At 49.5% G+C, this 18,527-nt stretch overlaps 1 protein-coding gene across 2 annotated transcripts in view; it reads right to left on the reverse strand.

Moving 5' to 3' along the window:
• Positions 1-18,527, reverse strand: part of PDXK (pyridoxal kinase) — a 244,282-nt gene that overhangs the window by 21,753 nt on the left and 204,002 nt on the right. For both annotated transcript variants that reach the window (XM_069202944.1, XM_069202943.1), the window contains exons 9-10: positions 10,207-10,318; positions 1,697-1,833 (exon numbers count right to left, since the gene is read on the reverse strand). In XM_069202944.1, coding sequence (XP_069059045.1) covers positions 1,697-1,833; positions 10,207-10,318 — 249 coding nt within the window. The remainder of the gene's footprint in view (positions 1-1,696; positions 1,834-10,206; positions 10,319-18,527) is intronic.

An 18,527-nucleotide genomic window follows, 5' to 3' on the forward strand; every position in this document is an offset into this window, starting at 1 on the left:
GAACACGTCTTAACGAAAGAGATGGCCAAGAAATTACTGTATCTGGGTCAAACGTACTATGGGAGTGGGTATAAAGCTGATAGGCTCCGGGCCCATAAAATACGCATATGCTCATCCCATAATCACATCAAGGAGATCAAGGGTGACAAATGCAGACTACTTCAACAGACTGCTGACATAATTAGTCTTCCACCAATATGATACTGCTGTGTACCAAGCTCAAAGTCTTGATGAGACACCAAGACGATGGTCTCAGCAGTTACAATGTCCCCCAATAGAGGGGATGAACTAGGTCTTTTAGAAGAGGACGTTACCTCAGACTAGGTATGAGCAGCAATAAGCAACATGCCATTGCACAGGGCCCCGGGCTCAGATGGGTTCACGGCTACATTTTACAAGGCCTACTCATCCCTACCAGTAGAACCCTTGGCAAAGGTATTGAATTAGTTTTTGACAACTGGAGTGGTCACCAACACTATGTTAAAGTCTCGTTTAATGTTGCTTCTAAAGCCCAAAAAACCCTTGATGTGTTGTTCTTCATATCGAACAACAGTGCTCCAACTGCAAAGTGAAACCTTATGCATCCATACTATTGGCCCATTTATTTTCATAATATTTGGCCAATGCTTATTTCTCCACAGCAATCAGGCCTTATCCGTAGTTGCCAGGCCAACGACAGCACCTGATTGGCGATGCCCCTTATGGAGGTTGCCAACTGCGGCAACAGCGAATGGCTTTCCTCTCCCTCGATGCCGAAAACGTTTGACCGGGTAGACTAGGTATAGCTGTCAAAAGTACTAGATGAAGCCCATCTCCACTTCATACACGCAAATTTTAAACATACTGCCAAATTGAAAATCAATGGCTCCCTCTCCTCGGCTAGCACCTTTACCAGAGGCACGTGTCAAGGATGTCCCCAATCGCCCCTTATTTTCGCCCTGTCATTGGAGCCCTTGATAGCTAAAATCCAAAGTGATCCTGCAATCCTGGTTGAAACAGGAGGAACTCCCTTCAGAGCCCACGGGAGAACCCTTGGTAAAGAGCACAATCAGAGAACCCCCACCAGAGTCAGAAATCCTTCACTGCCCAAGAAGGGGACTCCCAATGGAACCCAAGGGGAGGACTCCGACCAGAGCTAAACAGGGAGACACACACCAGAGCCCAAGAAGTAAACACACCAGAGCCAACAGCGGGACTCCCACCAGAGCCCAAGAGGGGGACTCCCACCAGAGCCCAAGAGGGAAACACACCAGAGCTCAACAGGGGGATTCCCACCAGAGCCCAAGAGGAAGACTCGCACCAGAGCCCAAGAGGGAGAGTCCCACCAGAGCCCAGCAACAGAACTCCCTCCACAACCTGATAGGAGGATTTAAATCAGAGGCCAACTTGAGTACTACCACTAGAGCATAGTAAGAGGATTAACACACAGGGCTCAGGAAGTCTAGTGCCATTAACAAATGTTCCCACAAGAGGCCATGACGTGTTCCCCACTGATCTCAAAGGTCTCTTTAGTGGCCAAATAAGTCTACCTGGTAACACAAGAAGCTCCATTACAAACTAGAGCGCCATCCCTCCCTCCCTCTGCCAGTGGGTTCTTCTCTGTGCTCACAAATGTCCTTCCGTGCGACAGGAGAGGTAAACTGCAGATCTGAGTGGTCATGAGAGTGTTGGAGAAAAGGCACTGCATCTCCCTCACCTTAAAATCATTGGGATGATGGTGCGTCCAAGCCAGGAGCATAGCAGCAAACAGGTCCCCGGTGCCCACGAACACGGCATCCACCTTTGGCATCTCCAACCGGATTCTCTCCGTCACCTGTGTGCCATCAGCTTTAGCTGCAGGAAAGAGAACAGGTTTACTAATGAGACCTCAAGGACGAGAGAGAGGGAGGGCATGAGTGAGACAATGGAATAATGTTACTGCTGAGACCTCTGGAAGGAGACAAAGAGAGAAACAGGGGTATAAGTAAAGAACAGAATGAAGTAGGGTTACTGCTGAGCTCTCGGGGAGGAGACGTAGAGAGCGGGGGGAGAGAAAGAGAAGGTAAACAAAACAACAGAGTGAAGTAATGTTCCTGCTGAGGCCTCAGGAAGGAGAGAATACAGTAACATTACTGCTGAGCCCTCAGGGAGGTGACAAAGAGACAGAGGGCGGTATACCGAAGGATGGACTAAAATATAGTGTTAGGGCTGAACTCTGTGTGAGAAGACAAAGAGAGAGAGAGAGAAAGAGAGTGAGAAAGACAGAATGAACTAATGTTACTGTTGAACTCTTAGGGAGGAGACAGAGAGAGAGAGGGGTAGAGTAAAGGAAAGATGAAACAGTGTCACACTTGGGAATGAGAGACAAAAATCAGGGCAGAAAGAGAAGATGAAACGAAGAAATAGAAAAAAGGAAGGAAAGAGGAAAATAGAAAGAAATTAAGGAGACAAGAAATGCAGCATTGAATCAGAGAGCAAACAAGGGAGAAGGACGTGTAAAAGAGAGAGAAAAAGCATGGAAGAGCAGGAAAGAGATCAACAGAAGGAAAGAGAAAAATGTAACGGAAGGAAGAGAGGACAGTGAGACGAATAAAAGAGGAAAGGCAGAGAGAGAAAGAACAGGAAAAGTGGAGTTCAGCAGGGAAGACAAAGAGGGAAAGGAAGAATCAATGGAATACTGGAGTTCCAAGATCCTGTGTTCCCCATCGAGCGGCCCCTATTCAGCAGGATACTGTGCTTGCAACAACACAGACAGTAAATGCCAAATGGTTTGCAGAAACTCTCCCAAGCAGGTCCATCTGCAGAGAACTGACCAGTTAAAGAAGACACCATGACCAATGCATTTCAGGAGGGGCTCACACAGGCGAAGATCAGAGAGATGCAGCTTTGAAGATGACAAATCGTGACACTTCACGTGAAGATCTGATATAAACCCCAGTCAGCGCCATGATAGAGACTGTAAAGTGTGCTCTGCTATCTCTACCCAGTTCCCGCCTTGGTCTTCAACCTTGAACAAAAGATGAAGACCCATTGTACACCAACCAAGACGATGTGACAAGCTGTCACACTCATCCACTGCTAAGCAGCTATTTTCTTCTGGCTACTGCACTTCATGGGCACCAGATTCATCAGGCCACCAGCTAGCTCTCCAAAGGCTGAATAATACTTGGAAGTTCTTCAATTTAATTTCAAGGCACTCCAGTCTGTATAGTTGGTAAAGTTCTCCCAGGACATAAAAGAGTGGTGGTGCATCAGCTAGCCCTGAGTAATGCAGCAGTACCATCCCCGCGCTTTAATTCAGCATGAGTAACTTGGAGAACAGAAGACTGCAACATGGGCCAGAACCGTCCACCTTTAAAGAGCAAGCCCTGATCACCATTTAGAAGTCTGACATCCAATCACCTGAAGAACGAGTTACTTACCTTCGGTAACGACTTTTCTGGTGGATACATTAGCTACCTGTGGATTCCTCACCTCATGAATACTCCCATGGCGCCAGCATTCGACGGAAATCTTCTTACTAGTCTCTGCACGTCGACGAGGACGTCACTGTCTCGCACGCGACGCCGTCTGACGTCATACAGGCAATAAGAGGTCCTCGACGACGTGCGGACGTCAGTACCAATCATTTTTTACGTGCATGAGAACAACCAGGCAATGCAATGAAAGAACAAAGCAACATCCATTATATTGTAAAAATACACCACATTGTATGAATAACTGTAAATCTTTTTATGTACATATATATATATATATATATATATATATATATATATATATATATATATATAAAACTCTCTCTTTTAAAATATATACACACACCAAGTATATACATAAAGATATATACACATATACCTATATATATATAAATATATTATATATATACATCTATCGCACCCTCAAAGACCAAAAGGAGCGCACTCAAGGATTACTTGGCAAGACCATAACGGCAACGGGGAGGCGGGTGGGACCGTGAGGAATCCACAGGTAGCTAATGTATCCACCAGAAAAGTCGTTACCGAAGGTAAGTAACTCGTTCTTCTGATGGATACAACTACCTGTGGATTCCTCACCTCATGAATAGAGTCCCAAAGCAGTACCAAGCCCGGCGGTGGGTGCCTAAATGGTCAAACCAAGAAATCCTGCAGCACTGACCGTGCAAAATGGCCGTCCCTTCTAACCTCAGAATCTAAACAGTAATGTTTTGCAAAAGTGTGAAGGGACGACCAAGTTGCGGCCTTGCAGATGTCGACCACAGGAACACCTCTGGCTAAGGCCGAAGTGGCCGACTTAGCTCTGGTGGAATGAGCTCTAATGCCCTCAGGAGGATCCTTCTTTGCCAAAGAGTAACATATTTTAATGCAAAGAACAACCCACCTGGATAGTGTTCTCTTGTGGACTGCCTTTCCTCTCCTCTTGCCCACGTATCCAATAAACAGCTGATCCTCCAGCCTGAAATCCTTTGTTCTATCGATAAAGAAGCTCAACGCTCTCTTTGGGTCCAGACGGTGCAGTCTTTCTTCCTCTTTGGAAGGATGAGGCGGAGGATAGAACGTGGACAAAGTAATTGCCTGAGCCAAATGGAAGGGTGAAACAACCTTCGGGAGGAAAGCAGCCTTGGTCCTCAACACCACCTTATCCCCATAAAAAGTTGTATAAGGGGGTTTTACTGATAAGGCCTGCAACTCACTCACTCTCCTTGCTGATGTTATAGCTATCAGGAAGACTGTTTTTAAAACCAAATACCTCAAGGGGCAAGAATGCATAGGTTCAAAAGGGGACCCCATAAGGAAAGTCAGGACTAAGGACAAATCCCATTGCGGCCTAACGAATGGCTTTGGAGGATATTGATTTAGAAGACCTTTCAAGAATCTGATAACAATAGGGGATTTAAATAAAGATGGTTGGTCTGGAAGACATATGAAGGCTGACAAGGCCGATAAATAACCTTTAATGGTAGCCACTGCACAACCTTTTTGCGCCAGAGATAGAGCAAAAGACAAAACGTCCGATAGATGAGCATGTAAAGGATCAATCTGCCTCTCTCCACACCACGCAACAAATTTAGACCACCTATTAGCATAGATAGATTTAGTGGAGTGTCGCCTGGCCGCTAATATAACATCCACTACCTCAGGCGGGAGAGAGAAGGAACTCAGGTTGCCCCGTTCAATCTCCAGGCATGTAGGTGCAGACTCTGGAGGTTGGGGTATAGAACCTGCCCCTGCGACTGTGAGAGGAGGTCTGCCCTGAAAGGGAGACGGAGCGGCGGGCACGTTGAGAGTTGGAGAAGGTCGGAGTACCACACCCTCCTTGGCCAATCCGGAGCTATTAAGATTACTAGAGCCCGGTCTTGGCGAATCTTCCTCAATACTCGAGGAATCAAGGGTATGGGAGGAAACGCGTAAAGCAACTGGCCGCACCAGGTCATTTGAAACGCGTCCCCCAACGCTTCCTGCATCGGATACTGAAGGCTGCAGAACAACGGACAATGCGCGTTCTCTCGAGTGGCGAACAGATCTACCCGAGGAAACCCCCACTTCTGGAAGATTAAACGGACTTGATCTGGATGGAGACGCCACTCGTGGTCTGCCGAGAAGTGGCGACTGAGACTGTCCGCACGCACGTTCAAGACTCCGGCCAGATGGTTTGCTATCAAGCAAATCCGATGGTCCTTTGCCCAGGACCATAGTCGAAGAGCTTCTCTGCAGAGAAGGTACGACCCCACTCCTCCCTGCTTGTTTATGTACCACATCGTGGTAGTATTGTCCGTTAGGACCTGTACCGACTGACCACGAAGGGAAGGGAGGAAGGCCTTGAGAGCCAGACGTACAGCCCGTAACTCTAACAGATTGATGTGAAAAATCTGTTCCTCTGGAGACCAAAGACCTTTGATCTCCAGATCCCCCAGATGAGCTCCCCACCCTAGAGTGGAAGCATCCGTTATGACTGTGGCCACTGGTGGCGATTGCTGGAACGGCTTTCCTTGTGAAAGATTGTTGCTTGCAATCCACCACTTCAAATCCACAGCAGCATCTCTGGAGATCTTGACAGTACCCTCTAGATCCCCTCTGTGTTGAGACCACTGCCTTCGGAGGCACCACTGAAGAGCCCTCATGTGCCAGCGAGCATGCGTGACCAACAGAATGCAGGAGGCAAAAAGACCGAGCAGACGAAGGACCTTGAGGACTGGAACTACCGCTCCATTTCGAAACATTGGAACCAAATCCTGAATATCTTGAATCCGCTGAGGCGGAGGAAAGGCCCGACCCAATGTTGTATCCAGTACTGCCCCTATGAACAGGAGGCGCTGAGAGGGCTCTAGGTGAGATTTGGGCTCGTTCACCGAAAAGCCCAGGTCGAACAACAACTGGGTTGTTGACTGCAGATGACGCAACACAAGCTCCGGGGACTTGGCTTTGATCAACCAATCGTCCAAGTAAGGGAATACTGCTATCCCCTTCCTTCTGAGCTCTGCCGCAACCACCGACATCACCTTCGTGAAGACTCGAGGTGCTGAAGTAAGACCAAACGGAAGGACCGCAAACTGGTAGTGTTGCGATCCCACCACAAACCGGAGATACTTCCTGTGTGACTTGAGTATCGGGATATGAAAGTAAGCATCCTGCAAGTCGACAGACACCATCCAGTCTTCCATGTTCAACGCCAAAAGCACCTGTGCTAGGGTCAGCATCTTGAACTTTTCCTGCTTGAGGAACCAATTCAAGATCCTCAGGTCCAGAATTGGTCTCAAACGACCATCCTTCTTGGGAATCAGGAAATACCTTGAGTAAACTCCTTGACCCCTTTCCTGCTCCGGGACCAACTCCACCGCGCCCTTTAAAAGGAGGACTTCTACCTCCTGTTCTAGCAACAGGAGGTGTTCTTGTGAACAATACGAAGGGCGGGGCGGGATGAGGGGCGGAAACTCCCGAAAGGGAAGGGTGTAGCCTTTTCCCACAACACTGAGAACCCAAGTGTCCGACGTAACAGTCTCCCATTTGGTGAGAAAATGCTGTAATCTTCCCCCTACAGGAGAGGAGTGAGTGGGAAATGGTGGAAGCCTAAGGCTGCTTCCCCTGCTGCACCCCGCCAGAGGATGAGGAAGAGGCAGAGTGCTGCTGAGAGGCTCCCCTGGTGCGGACCCTACCCCTCCCCCTAAAAGATCTATAGGGATGGGAAGAGGCAGGTTGCTGATATCTTCCTCGAAAGGAAGAGGAGGAAGAGCCACGCCCAAAACCACGAAACCTCCTGAAGAATCTGGAAGAGGCCGTGGAAGAAGGAGCTTGGAGTCCCAACGACTTAGCCGTGGCCCTGCTCTCCTTAAAACGTTCCAAGGCCGAATCAGCCTTAGCCCCAAACAGTTTGTCCCCATCAAACGGGAGATCCAACAATGTGGACTGTACATCTGCCGAAAAGCCCGAGTTACGGAGCCAGGCCTGTCTCCTTTCCACCACAGTTGTGCCCATTGCTCTGGCTACCGAGTCGGTGGTATCCAGTCCCGTCTGGATAATTTGGGTCGCAGCAGCCTGGGCATCAGAGACAAGATCCAAAAGACCCTGGGGAAGCTCTGTAAACGAAGAGGAGATGTCATCCATCAGAGCATGAATATACCTCCCCAGGATACAGGTCGCATTAGTGGCTTTTAACGCCAGACTGCAGGACGAAAAAATCTTCTTCGACTGCGCCTCTAGCTTTTTTGAGTCTCTGTCCCCAGGCACCGTCGGGAAAGAACCAGGCGCTGACTTGGACGAACAGGAGGCCTGCACTACCAAGCTCTCCGGCGTAGGGTGCCTAGATAGGAAACCAGGATCAGTTGGAGCCGTCCGATACCTCCTGGCCACGGCTCTGTGAACTGCTGGGGAAGATGCCGGCCTCTTCCACACCTCTAAAACCGGATCCAGCAGAGCGTCATTAAAAGGTAACAGAGGCTCCGCCGCGGCTGAGGCCGGATGCAACACCTCCGTCAAAAGGTTTTGTTTCGCCTCCACCACCGGCAAAGGCAGGTCCAAAAAACTAGCTGCCTTCCGTACCACTGTATGAAAGGAAGCAGCTTCCTCAGTATATTCCCCCGGGGACGAAAGGTCCCACTCAGGGGAAGTGTCCAGCCCACTGGCCGACTCCAGTCCACGCAGCCCATCACCCGAGTTCTCTAGCTCTCCTTCCTCTAGGGCTCGTTGGTACTCCTGCTCTTCTAGTACCCGGAGAGCACGCCTCCTGGAATGCAGTCGTTGCTCAATCCGCGGAGTCGACAATGCCTCCGCCGAAGTCGGAGATCGGCGCCGATCTTCCGAAGCCACCGACGCCGCATCCGGCGCCACGGGTAACTTCGGCGCCGACTGAAGAGCAGCTGAAACAGATGGACCCACCGGAGTCACAGGCCGAAATCTCGACGTCGACGGGATGGAAATCCCTGGGGCCAATCCCTCCGAAGACACCGGAGCGGCCACCGGCGCCGACACTGGCGCCGAGCCCACGTTCCCAAACGGGAGAAAGGGCATAAAGGGTGCCGGCCGAAGAGGCGCAGGATCACCCAAAGAAAAGGCCAAAGGCCCAGCCGGAGCACCCCCTGGAGCCATCTGTTGGAAGATGGCATACATCGCATTCAAGAATGCGGAACTATCGGCTCCAGGGGTGGGAAAAGCCGGATACTGGGGTGCCTGTCTCGGAGGCGACCCCGACGCCGGCCTCGGCGTCTGCGCCGGAGAAAACACTTGAGGCTCCAATACCTCAATCACCGACGCCTGCCCAGGCGAAGTTGGTGACGCCGGAGAGGGCAACGGCGTCGAAGGATGCGGCGTCACCGTGGGGCTGATCTCCCATGTCTTTCGGCGCCGATCCGGAGACCTGGAACGAGCCTCCCTTGAATGACGCCGAGATTCTCTACGGCGCCGGGAGTCTCGATGACGCCGATGTCTTGGAGAAGACTTCTTGTGATGCTTCTCCTTTGACTTGGCCATAAACAGCTTCGCCTCACGTTCTTTAAGGGCCTTCGGATTCATGTGCTGACATGAATCACAAGTCGAGACGTCGTGGTCGGAGCTCAAACACCAAAGGCAATCGGAATGAGGATCCGTCACCGACATCTTGCCTCCGCACTCACGACAAGGCTTAAATCCAGACTTTCTCTGCGACATTATTTCCACAGAGAAAGAGTACGCAGCAAGATATACACTGTAACCGCAAGAGTAACAGTTGCTCCCTCGAAGATAACCGTTTCGAATGCACGGAAAAAAGGGAACTGACGTCCGCACGTCGTCGAGGACCTCTTATTGCCTGTATGACGTCAGACGGCGTCGCGTGCGAGACAGTGACGTCCTCGTCGACGTGCAGAGACTAGTAAGAAGATTTCCGTCGAATGCTGGCGCCATGGGAGTATTCATGAGGTGAGGAATCCACAGGTAGTTGTATCCATCAGAACAGTACAATATACAGCTTCATAAAAAAAACCACTGTACTAATGCCATTGAGTCAAAAGAAGATGACTGCTGAGTGACAATTTAAAGGCCAAGCAAAGGGTACAGTGCTTCTCCCACTATAACTTAAGCTGAGACTTATTTGGCGTATCCAGGTTTCTAAGCAACGGACAGAATGGATCGATGGTGGATTCTTCCTTCTTGCGAATCCTGGGCCGTGGACTTTAGTTGGTGTGAATCTCACATTTGCTCTGCGCGTTGATCTGAACATATTATAGGTGTTTTCTGTTATGGAAAGCGACAGAACTGAAAGACCTCTCCTCCGCACGCCTTGTGCAAAACACTCTTGGACATGACTTGCTCCAGTAAAAGCGATTGCAATCTAGAAACACATTGGAAGCTTTAGGGAAAAAAGCAAATTTCTGTTTCCACCACATGGCTGGAATGATATTTCTAATGCACTTCAGATCAAGACTGTAGCCTTCAGGCCTTGATTCCTGACTATCAGTCATTTCAGCGTAAATGTGGATACGTGCACTGTCAAGGGGGTGACTTCAAACCTACCCATGGAAAAGTTATTTCGCAGACCATGGGTGGCCCTGGCAAGGGTGTAACTGAGACCTAGGGAAGGGATTGTTTTGGTAGATCGCACCACATTCCCAAAAATGTACACTAAGGCCAAATATAATCTTTCTACCTCAAATCCCCCCACCCATGTACCTCCCTAATCTAAGACACGCCTCAAATATCGCTATTGCTGGAAGAGAGACAGAGGAGTGGGAGGATGTGGGTGGCAGAGGCGAGTGCATACTTTTCCTCTGGCTCCCCAGAGTCATCAGGTAGTCTTCCCCCAGGGAGGCAGGTAGGTCAGAGCTGGTGATCACCACCATCCGGGGCCCCCGGGCGTGCAGTAAGTCCATCACCTGCAAAAGAGAGGAGGGTGGTCAGTGAGTAACAATCAAGTTATCCGCCTTTGATAGGGGTGCCGATCCCAGAGCATGCAGGGATGTGCAAGGTACTCGTCACCTCGAGCCGGGAGGGCCACGTGCAACTTACTATGCATTGTTCATATGTGTGTGTAATCAAAACCATACTTTTAAAGACAGAAATGCAATAGTCACTGCTCATGTATGTCTGTCTTCAAGAGCATGCACTGCCATGTGCAAACTACTAGTCATCATTCATGTGTGCATGCACCCAAGAGCATGCCCCGCCATGTGCAAATTACCAGTCACAGGTCATGTGTATCTGTCTCCAAGAGCATGCACCACCATGAGCAAATTACTAGTCGCCAGTGATATGCATCTGCCGCCAAGAGCATGCAGTGGCATGTGCAAGTTACTAGTCACTGCTCATGTCTTTCCATCACTAAGAGCATACACTGGCATGTGCAATTTAGTATCCATCAATTATGTGTGCCAGTCACCATGAGCATGTGCTGCCAGGAGCCAAATATACTAGTGACTAGTCATGTGTGTCTCCTGCCAGTGCCACGCACCACCATGAGTCAACCATCAAGAGTAAGCAGGGTCATGTGCAAATTACTAGTTACCGGTCGTGTTTCTCCAGCTAAGAGTAGGCAGGCCATGTGTTAAGTCCAAGTCACCGTTCATGTGTGTGCCTCCAAGAGCATGCAGGCCATGTGTGAAGTCCAAGTCACTGTTCATGTGTGTGCCTCCAAGAGCATGCAGGCCATGTGTGAAGTCCAAGTCACTGTTCATGTGTGTGCCTCCAAGAGCATGCAGGCCATGTGTGAAGTCCTAGCCACCACTCATGTATGTCTGCCTCTGAGAGCATGCGGGCCATGTGTGAAGTCCTATCCACCACTCATGTGTCTGCGTCCAACAGCATGTGGGCCATGTGTGAAGTTCCAGCCACCACACTCATGTCTGCCGCCAAGAGCATGCTGGCCATGTGTGAAGTCCTAGCCATCGCTCATGTGTCTGCCTCCAAGAGCATGCAGGTCATATGTGAAGTCCAAGCCACCGTTCATGTGTCTGCCTCAAAGAGCATGCAAGCCATGTGTGAAGTCCTAGCCACCACTCATGTACGTCTGCCTCCGAGAGCATGCAGGTCATCTGTGAAGCCCTTGCCACCGCTCATGTGTCTGCCACCAAGAGCATTGGCCATGTGTGAAGTCCTAGCCACCTTTCATGTGTCTGCTTCCAATAGCATGTGGGCCATGTATGAAGCCCTAGCCACTGCTCACATGCCTGCTGCCAAGAGCATGGGGGCCATGTGCAAAGTCCTAGCCCCGCTCATGTGTCTGCTGCCAAGAGCATGCGGACCATGTGTGAAGTCCTTGCCACCGCTCATGTGTCTGCCATCAAGAGCATGCAGAGCCATGTGTGAAGTCCTAACGCATGTATCTCTGACACCTCCAGCAAGCCCCACCATGCGCAAATTACTAGTCACAGTTCAAGTGCATCTGCCCCAACAGCATTCGCTGCCATGTGCATATTACTAGTCACCACTCATGTATGTCTGCCTTCAAGAGCATGCAGGCCAGGTGTGAAGTCCTAGCCACCGCTCATGTATGTGTGCCTCCAAGAGCACGGAGGCAGTGTGTGAGGTCCTTGCCACAGCTCATGTGTTTGCCTCCAAGAGCGTGCAGACCATGTGTGAATTTCTAGTCACCGCTTATGTGTCTGCCGCCAAGCGCATGCAGCCCATGTGTGAAGTCCTTGCCACCATTAATGTGCTTGCTGCCAAGAGCAGGCCGGCCATGCGTGAAGTCCTAGCCACCACTCGTATATGTCTGCCTCCAAGAGCATGTGGGTTCATGTGTGAATTCTTAGTCACCGCTCACCTGTCTGCCTCCAAGAGCATGCTGGCCATGTGTGAAGTCCTTGTCACCACTCATGTATGTCTGCCTCCAAGAGCATGCAGCCTATGTAAGAAGTCCTAGTCACCACTCATGTATGTCTCCCTCCAAGAGCATGCAGGCGAGGTATGAAGTCCTAGCCACCACTCATGTATGTCTGCCTCCAAGAGCATGCGGGCCATGTGTGAAGTCTTAGCCACTGCTCATTTATGTCTGCCTTCAAGAGCATGGGGTCCATGTGTGAAGTCCTAGCCACCACTCATGTATGTCTGCCTCCAAGAGCATGCGGGCCATGTGTGAAGTCCTAGCCACCACTCGTGTGTCTGCTACCAAGAGCATGTGGTCCATGTGTGAAGTCCTAGCCACCACTCATGTATGTCTGCCTCCAAGAGCATGCGGGCCATGTGTGAAGTCCTAGCCACCACTCATGTCTGCCGCCAAGAGCATGCGGGCCATGTGTGAAGTCCTAGCCACCACTCATGTCTGCCGCCAAGAGCATGCGAGCCATGTGTGAAGTCCTAGCCACCACTCATGTCTGCCGCCAAGAGTATGCGGGCCATGTGTGAAGTCCTAGCCACCACTCATGTCTGCCGCCAAGAGCATGCGAGCCATGTGTGAAGTCCTAGCCACCACTCATGTATGTCTGCCTCCAAGAGCATGCGGGCCATGTGTGAAGTCCTAGCCACCACTCATGTCTGCCACCAAGAGCATGCGGGCCATGTGTGAAGTCCTAGCCACCACTCGTGTGTCTGCCGCCAAGAGCATGCGGGCCATGTGTGAAGTCCTAGCCACCACTCGTGTGTCTGCCGCCAAGAGCATGCGGGCCATGTGTGAAGTCCTAGCCACCACTCGTGTGTCTGCCACCAAGAGCATGCGGGCCATGTGTGAAGTCCTAGCCACCACTTGTGTGTCTGCCGCCAAGAGCATGCGAGCCATGTGTGAAGTCCTAGCCACCACTCATGTCTGCCGCCAAGAGCATGCGAGCCATGTGTGAAGTCCTAGCCACCACTCATGTCTGCCGCCAAGAGCATGCGAGCCATGTGTGAAGTCCTAGCCACCACTCATGTCTGCCGCCAAGAGCATGCGGGCCATGTGTGAAGTCCTAGCCACCACTCATGTATGTCTGCAGCCAAGTGCATGCGAGCCATGTGTGAAGTCCTAGCCACCACTCATGTCTGCCGCCAAGAGCATGCGAGCCATGTGTGAAGTCCTAGCCACCACTCATGTCTGCCGCCAAGAGCATGCGAGCCATGTGTGAAGTCCTAGCCACCACTCATGTATGTCTGCAGCCAAGTGCATGCGAGCCATGTGTGAAGTCCTAGCCACCACTCATGTATGTCTGCAGCCAAGTGCATGCAGGGCAACTGCAACTTACTATCCAACATGTTTCTGCCACCGAGATCATGCACCTGCCATGTACAACTTAGTATTCCACTGTTCATGTGTGTTTGTCACCAACAGCATGTACTGCCATGTGCAAATTACTAGTCACCGCACCTGTGAATCTGTCCCCAAGAGCATATAGGACAATGTGGAAAGTACTAGTCATCTGTATCTAAGGTCAGAGCTATAGAAGGTTATATGCAATTTACACCTCCCAAACAAGACTATGCAATTTACACCTCCCAAACAAGACTATGTAAATTACGCCTCCCAACCAAGACTATGCAAATCACACCTCCCACCAAGACTATGCAAATCACACCTACCAACAAGACTATGCACTTCAATGTGCAAAATGCTTGCCATCCCTCATGCATGTCGATCATTCAGACTGAGAAGAGCAGTGTGCTAGCCAACCCTTACAACAGAACCCTTGAAAGAGCACACCAGACTCTGGGTACGTTACTGGACACCGATTCTGTCTGTCTGCCCTCTCGGAAAGAAGGTGTGACTTGGGTTTGTTTATTTCTAAACCATCAGATTTGAAATTCTCTACAGAGACAATAAGCATGGAGCAGAAGGTGGTACGCAAACACACGGGTGTAGTTGTGTAGGGGACATAAGACCGCAGGAGAAAGAGGCTGTTATGAGCTAGACCAGTGGTTCTCAACCTTTTGGCTTCGGTGGACCCCCACTTTATAATTACTGGAGCCTGGGGACCCCCCCACTGAGTCATTACTGGAAGCTGGGGACCCCGAGTTTATCATTACTGGAGCCTGGGGACCCCCCACTGAGTCATTATTGGAAGCCGGGGACCCCCACTTTATCATTACTGGAATCCAGGGACCCCCACTGAATCATTTTTAGAATCCAGCGACCCCCGTCAGAATCGTTACTGGAAGCCGGGGACCCCAGCCTAAACATTGTTGATGATTTTAACCGCAAAACAATACACACAAATTACAGAAACAATCATTCAAACACATACACAAATCAGAACACATTTTATTTAATTTGCAAACAAATATCAATAAAAAATAAACATTTTAATAGGCAAATTGGAGCTTTTCTAAATTCAACTGATGCCACACATTGTCCATACTGTATTCTGTTTGATGCACCTGCGTGGCTCCCACAGATCAATCTGAGGATAGTAATTTCTTTTTGAGCCTCCAATTTCAAATTCCTTGACATTTACAATGCGTTTTAAAATTTTCAATTGTACATTTAGCCACTTTATATCCACTTTATTAGTCTGCTAATATTATTTAATTTTCTAAGCAGTCACGGTCCCCCTGAGGGGGCTTCGCGGACCGCAAGGGGTCCCCGGATCACAGGTTGGGTACCACTGAGCTAGACTAATAAAGCAACAGGGAGTGCGCCGTGGAGACTGCGGGCTCCACGGCGGTGGACTGTGTGGTTGCAAGGATGCTACTGACAGCAGAGGGTACACAGCTTAAGATTCTTCGTGGTTGCACTTGCGTAGGGAGCGGAGCTAGAAGGGAGAATGACCAGACTTCAGCTGTGGTGCAGGGATCTTTAGGTGCAGAAACATAGAGAAAGGTCTAAAATCTGTTGAGGAACTCAAAGGGGAAAGAGATGCAGGCAGACTGAGGACTCACCGGTGGGATCCTTGAGGATTGGGGGACCGCAGTAGTTCAGAGGTAGACAGAGAAAGAGTCAGATTGGAGGAATAGAATGAACTCAGGAGTGAAGCTTGTGACAGTAAATCTGTAGACGGCAGTAGTGATAAGCAGTAGTGCCTAGATGACAGAAGTGATGGAGGGGAGAAGCATGGAGAGGCGGCGTTGCGTGGTGGTGGAGTGAGTGGTACGCGTGACGGTGGACCAGGCAGGATGGAGATAGCGGACAGGGAGATTCCAATCGCCTGAGTCTTATCCCAAAAGAAAGATGCAAAGCTGTCAGTTGTGAGTGAGCATGGTGTGGAGGACGAGAAGAGACTGAATGGGGGTTTGAATGAAAGCAAATGAATGAAGATTTTTATAAAGCGTGCAAATGCCCACAGGCGTCTTGGCACTAGTGAACAGTGAAAGAGCTGGACTTCAATAAACTGGAATAAGTCTGAGGCGTGTTGTCAACACATGTTGGGAACAGGGTTTGAAAACAGACAGGTTTCCGAAAGGAGTTACGCTGTTTTGGGTTTCTAGGTGCAGAGGAGAGACCATTCCACAGTTTTTCAATCGAGAAGATAAAACTCCTCCCCACCAGGTTGCTTTGTTTGATTTTTGGTACCACTAAATTGTATGGAAGTGTGAGTGAAATGTTCTGGTGGGGACATACCACTGGAAGCCATGCTTTAGCTATTTTGGACCACACTCATGATTCTAGGAAGCTGGCGATGGCGGCTTCGATGGAATACAGGTGGATCAGCAGGTATAAGGAAGTATCAAGGCGCTATCACTCGCTGGAAGAGGCTCTGCGTGCAGGTTTACGTACAGAGTGTATACTGGATATAAGGGCGACTGCGTGTAGCATGCAAATGGAAAAAGGGGCAGAGCAGGACTGCAGTGCCGCTAGCGTGCACCACATATTGGGCCATGAGCCACGTACTAACCACAGTCCGTGTCCATCTGTCGACATGGCGGCGGGTGGTCAGGATGGGGCAGGGCCCTGACGCAAGAAAGGGCGACATTTATACTCTGGAGCAAAGTCAATCATGGAAAAGAAAGATGGGCATCTTCAAAGAGGAAGGATGTAAACCTTCACAAGAATTCTTGGCTTTCTTAGGAAAATTATGTTTTTCATACAACATGAAAATTATGGTATTGCTGCAGATTGTCACTAAGACCAAGAAGTGAAATGACATTATACTATTTATAGTAACACATTGAGAAAACTAATCAAATAATACCTATAATGCTAAACTAACGAAAGTGATGGATAAGTGTGTAAGAGTTTGGAAAGTGGTGAGAGAACACTGAGCCATTCTCTACCACACACTCAGAAGATCCATTGCTCTTGAGGCTGCTCCTTAACGGCAATTGCTTTAGAAGAAACTGGAGTTACAAAGAATGCATCTCAAACAGCATGGTAACCATTGTACTACGTAGGAGAAGGTTCACGTTGGTTTCGGCTCATTGAGATAGTTTTCATGGCCTTCTGCAGGGGAAAATTGTTTCTTTATATATGTGTAGTTGTTATTTTTTCCTAGATTTCTTAGTGTATATTAATAAAACTATTTTTCTGTTTAGAATATGTATTGATATTGGACTAATTCATATGTGAGATCCGGATATGAGAGTGTTGTGTGTTTTACTCTTCTGCAGGGGAAAGACAATGTATAGGTGCATATGTTTCTGAAACAGGAAACACTGGGAGAAGCTGCCTGTGTGCGTCTAACTGGAGTAACGTGATGATGATCTAATGTCTTCCCAGAATAAAAGGATAATCGTCTAATATCTCGGAAGATGAATGCTGGTGATCCATCTTGCAAAATACAATATCATCTACTTATCACACACATCTTTAGAGAAATAGGGTGAAATGCAAAGTGATCTCTTAAGGGTTGGCTTTGGTGTGGCCTGGGTTGGAGTGCTACCAAGGAAGCCCAGTTGCTGGCTCTGGATGGGGTTGCGCTGCCAGATATATCACAAGCTGTGAAGCTCCACAATATATTAAAACTTGCAGCAAGAAATGGGTGCAGTATTCAAGAAGAGGGAGAAACGCTCTGAATCCAAGTCTTGCGTAAATGCCGGGTCAGTTCTGAGATTGCTGCAGGCGCAGTGTGGATGAGGCATGCAGTGACTGGGCTACTTGGAATGACTAACGGAAACTCGTGCTTGATTATTTCCCTGAACAAAAGCATTCAAGATAATGTACTGAACGTGCAAATTCGTAATCACAGCTCATACTTTTCGACCTGCCGGAGGGAGAAATTGAAGATCATGCAAATTACTAGCCATGGCTCGTAGCAGACTTCCACCCATGAAGGACGGTGTCCAAGATCATAAATATTCAGGCACAAATAACTAGCCAGAGGCCACACCCACTTGCCACCCCTGATAAACTGAGTTCAGCACTCAGTATGAATATGTGTGGGGGGGGGGGGGGAGATGGGATAAACTGGAAACTGTGGAGACATAGAAGGGCGGGATAGGTCATGAAAGGCAGGGAGAGGAAAGGGGAGGAGTGAGATGATCTGAGAGAGTACAAAGAGAGCAAGAGGAAGGGATAGCAGGAAACCTGCAGGGATGGAGAGGGAAGGAGAGCGAAGGAAGATGGAAAAGCTAGAGGGGAGGAGGTGAAAGAACATGGGACTGACTTAAGCGGAGAGGTGAAGAGCGATAAAGAGGACAGACAGACAGAAGGAACGAGGATTAAGGCTGGCAAAGGGAAGAGAGGAGAGGCAGTGGGAGATGAAGAGTGATAAAGAGGACAGACAGACAGACAGACAGAAGGAACGAGGACTGAGGCAGGCAAGGGGAAGAGAGCAGAGGCAGTGGGAGGTGAAGAGTGATAAAGAGGACAGACAGACAGACAGAAGGAACGAGGACTAAGGAAGCAAGGGGAAGAGAGCAGAGGCAGTGGGAGGTGAAGAGTGATAAAGAGGACAGACAGACAGAAGGAACGAGGACTGAGGCAGGCAAGGGAAAGAGAGCAGAGGCAGTGGGAGGTGAAGAGTGATAAAGAGGACAGACAGACAGCAGGAACAAGGACAGGCAGGAAAGAGGAAGAGAGCAGAGGCAGTGGGAGGTGAAGAGTGATAAAGAGGACGGACAGACAGACAGAAGGAACGAGGACTAAGGAAGCAAGGGGAAGAGAGCAGAGGCAGTGGGAGGTGAAGAGTGATAAAGAGGACAGACAGACAGACAGACAGAAGGAACGAGGACTAAGGAAGCAAGGGGAAGAGAGCAGAGGCAGTGGGAGGTGAAGAGTGATAAAGAGGACAGACAGACCGACAGAAG

The sequence above is a fragment of the Pleurodeles waltl genome, chromosome 8 (assembly GCF_031143425.1).
Source record: "Pleurodeles waltl isolate 20211129_DDA chromosome 8, aPleWal1.hap1.20221129, whole genome shotgun sequence".
Lineage (NCBI taxonomy): Eukaryota > Metazoa > Chordata > Amphibia > Caudata > Salamandridae > Pleurodeles > Pleurodeles waltl.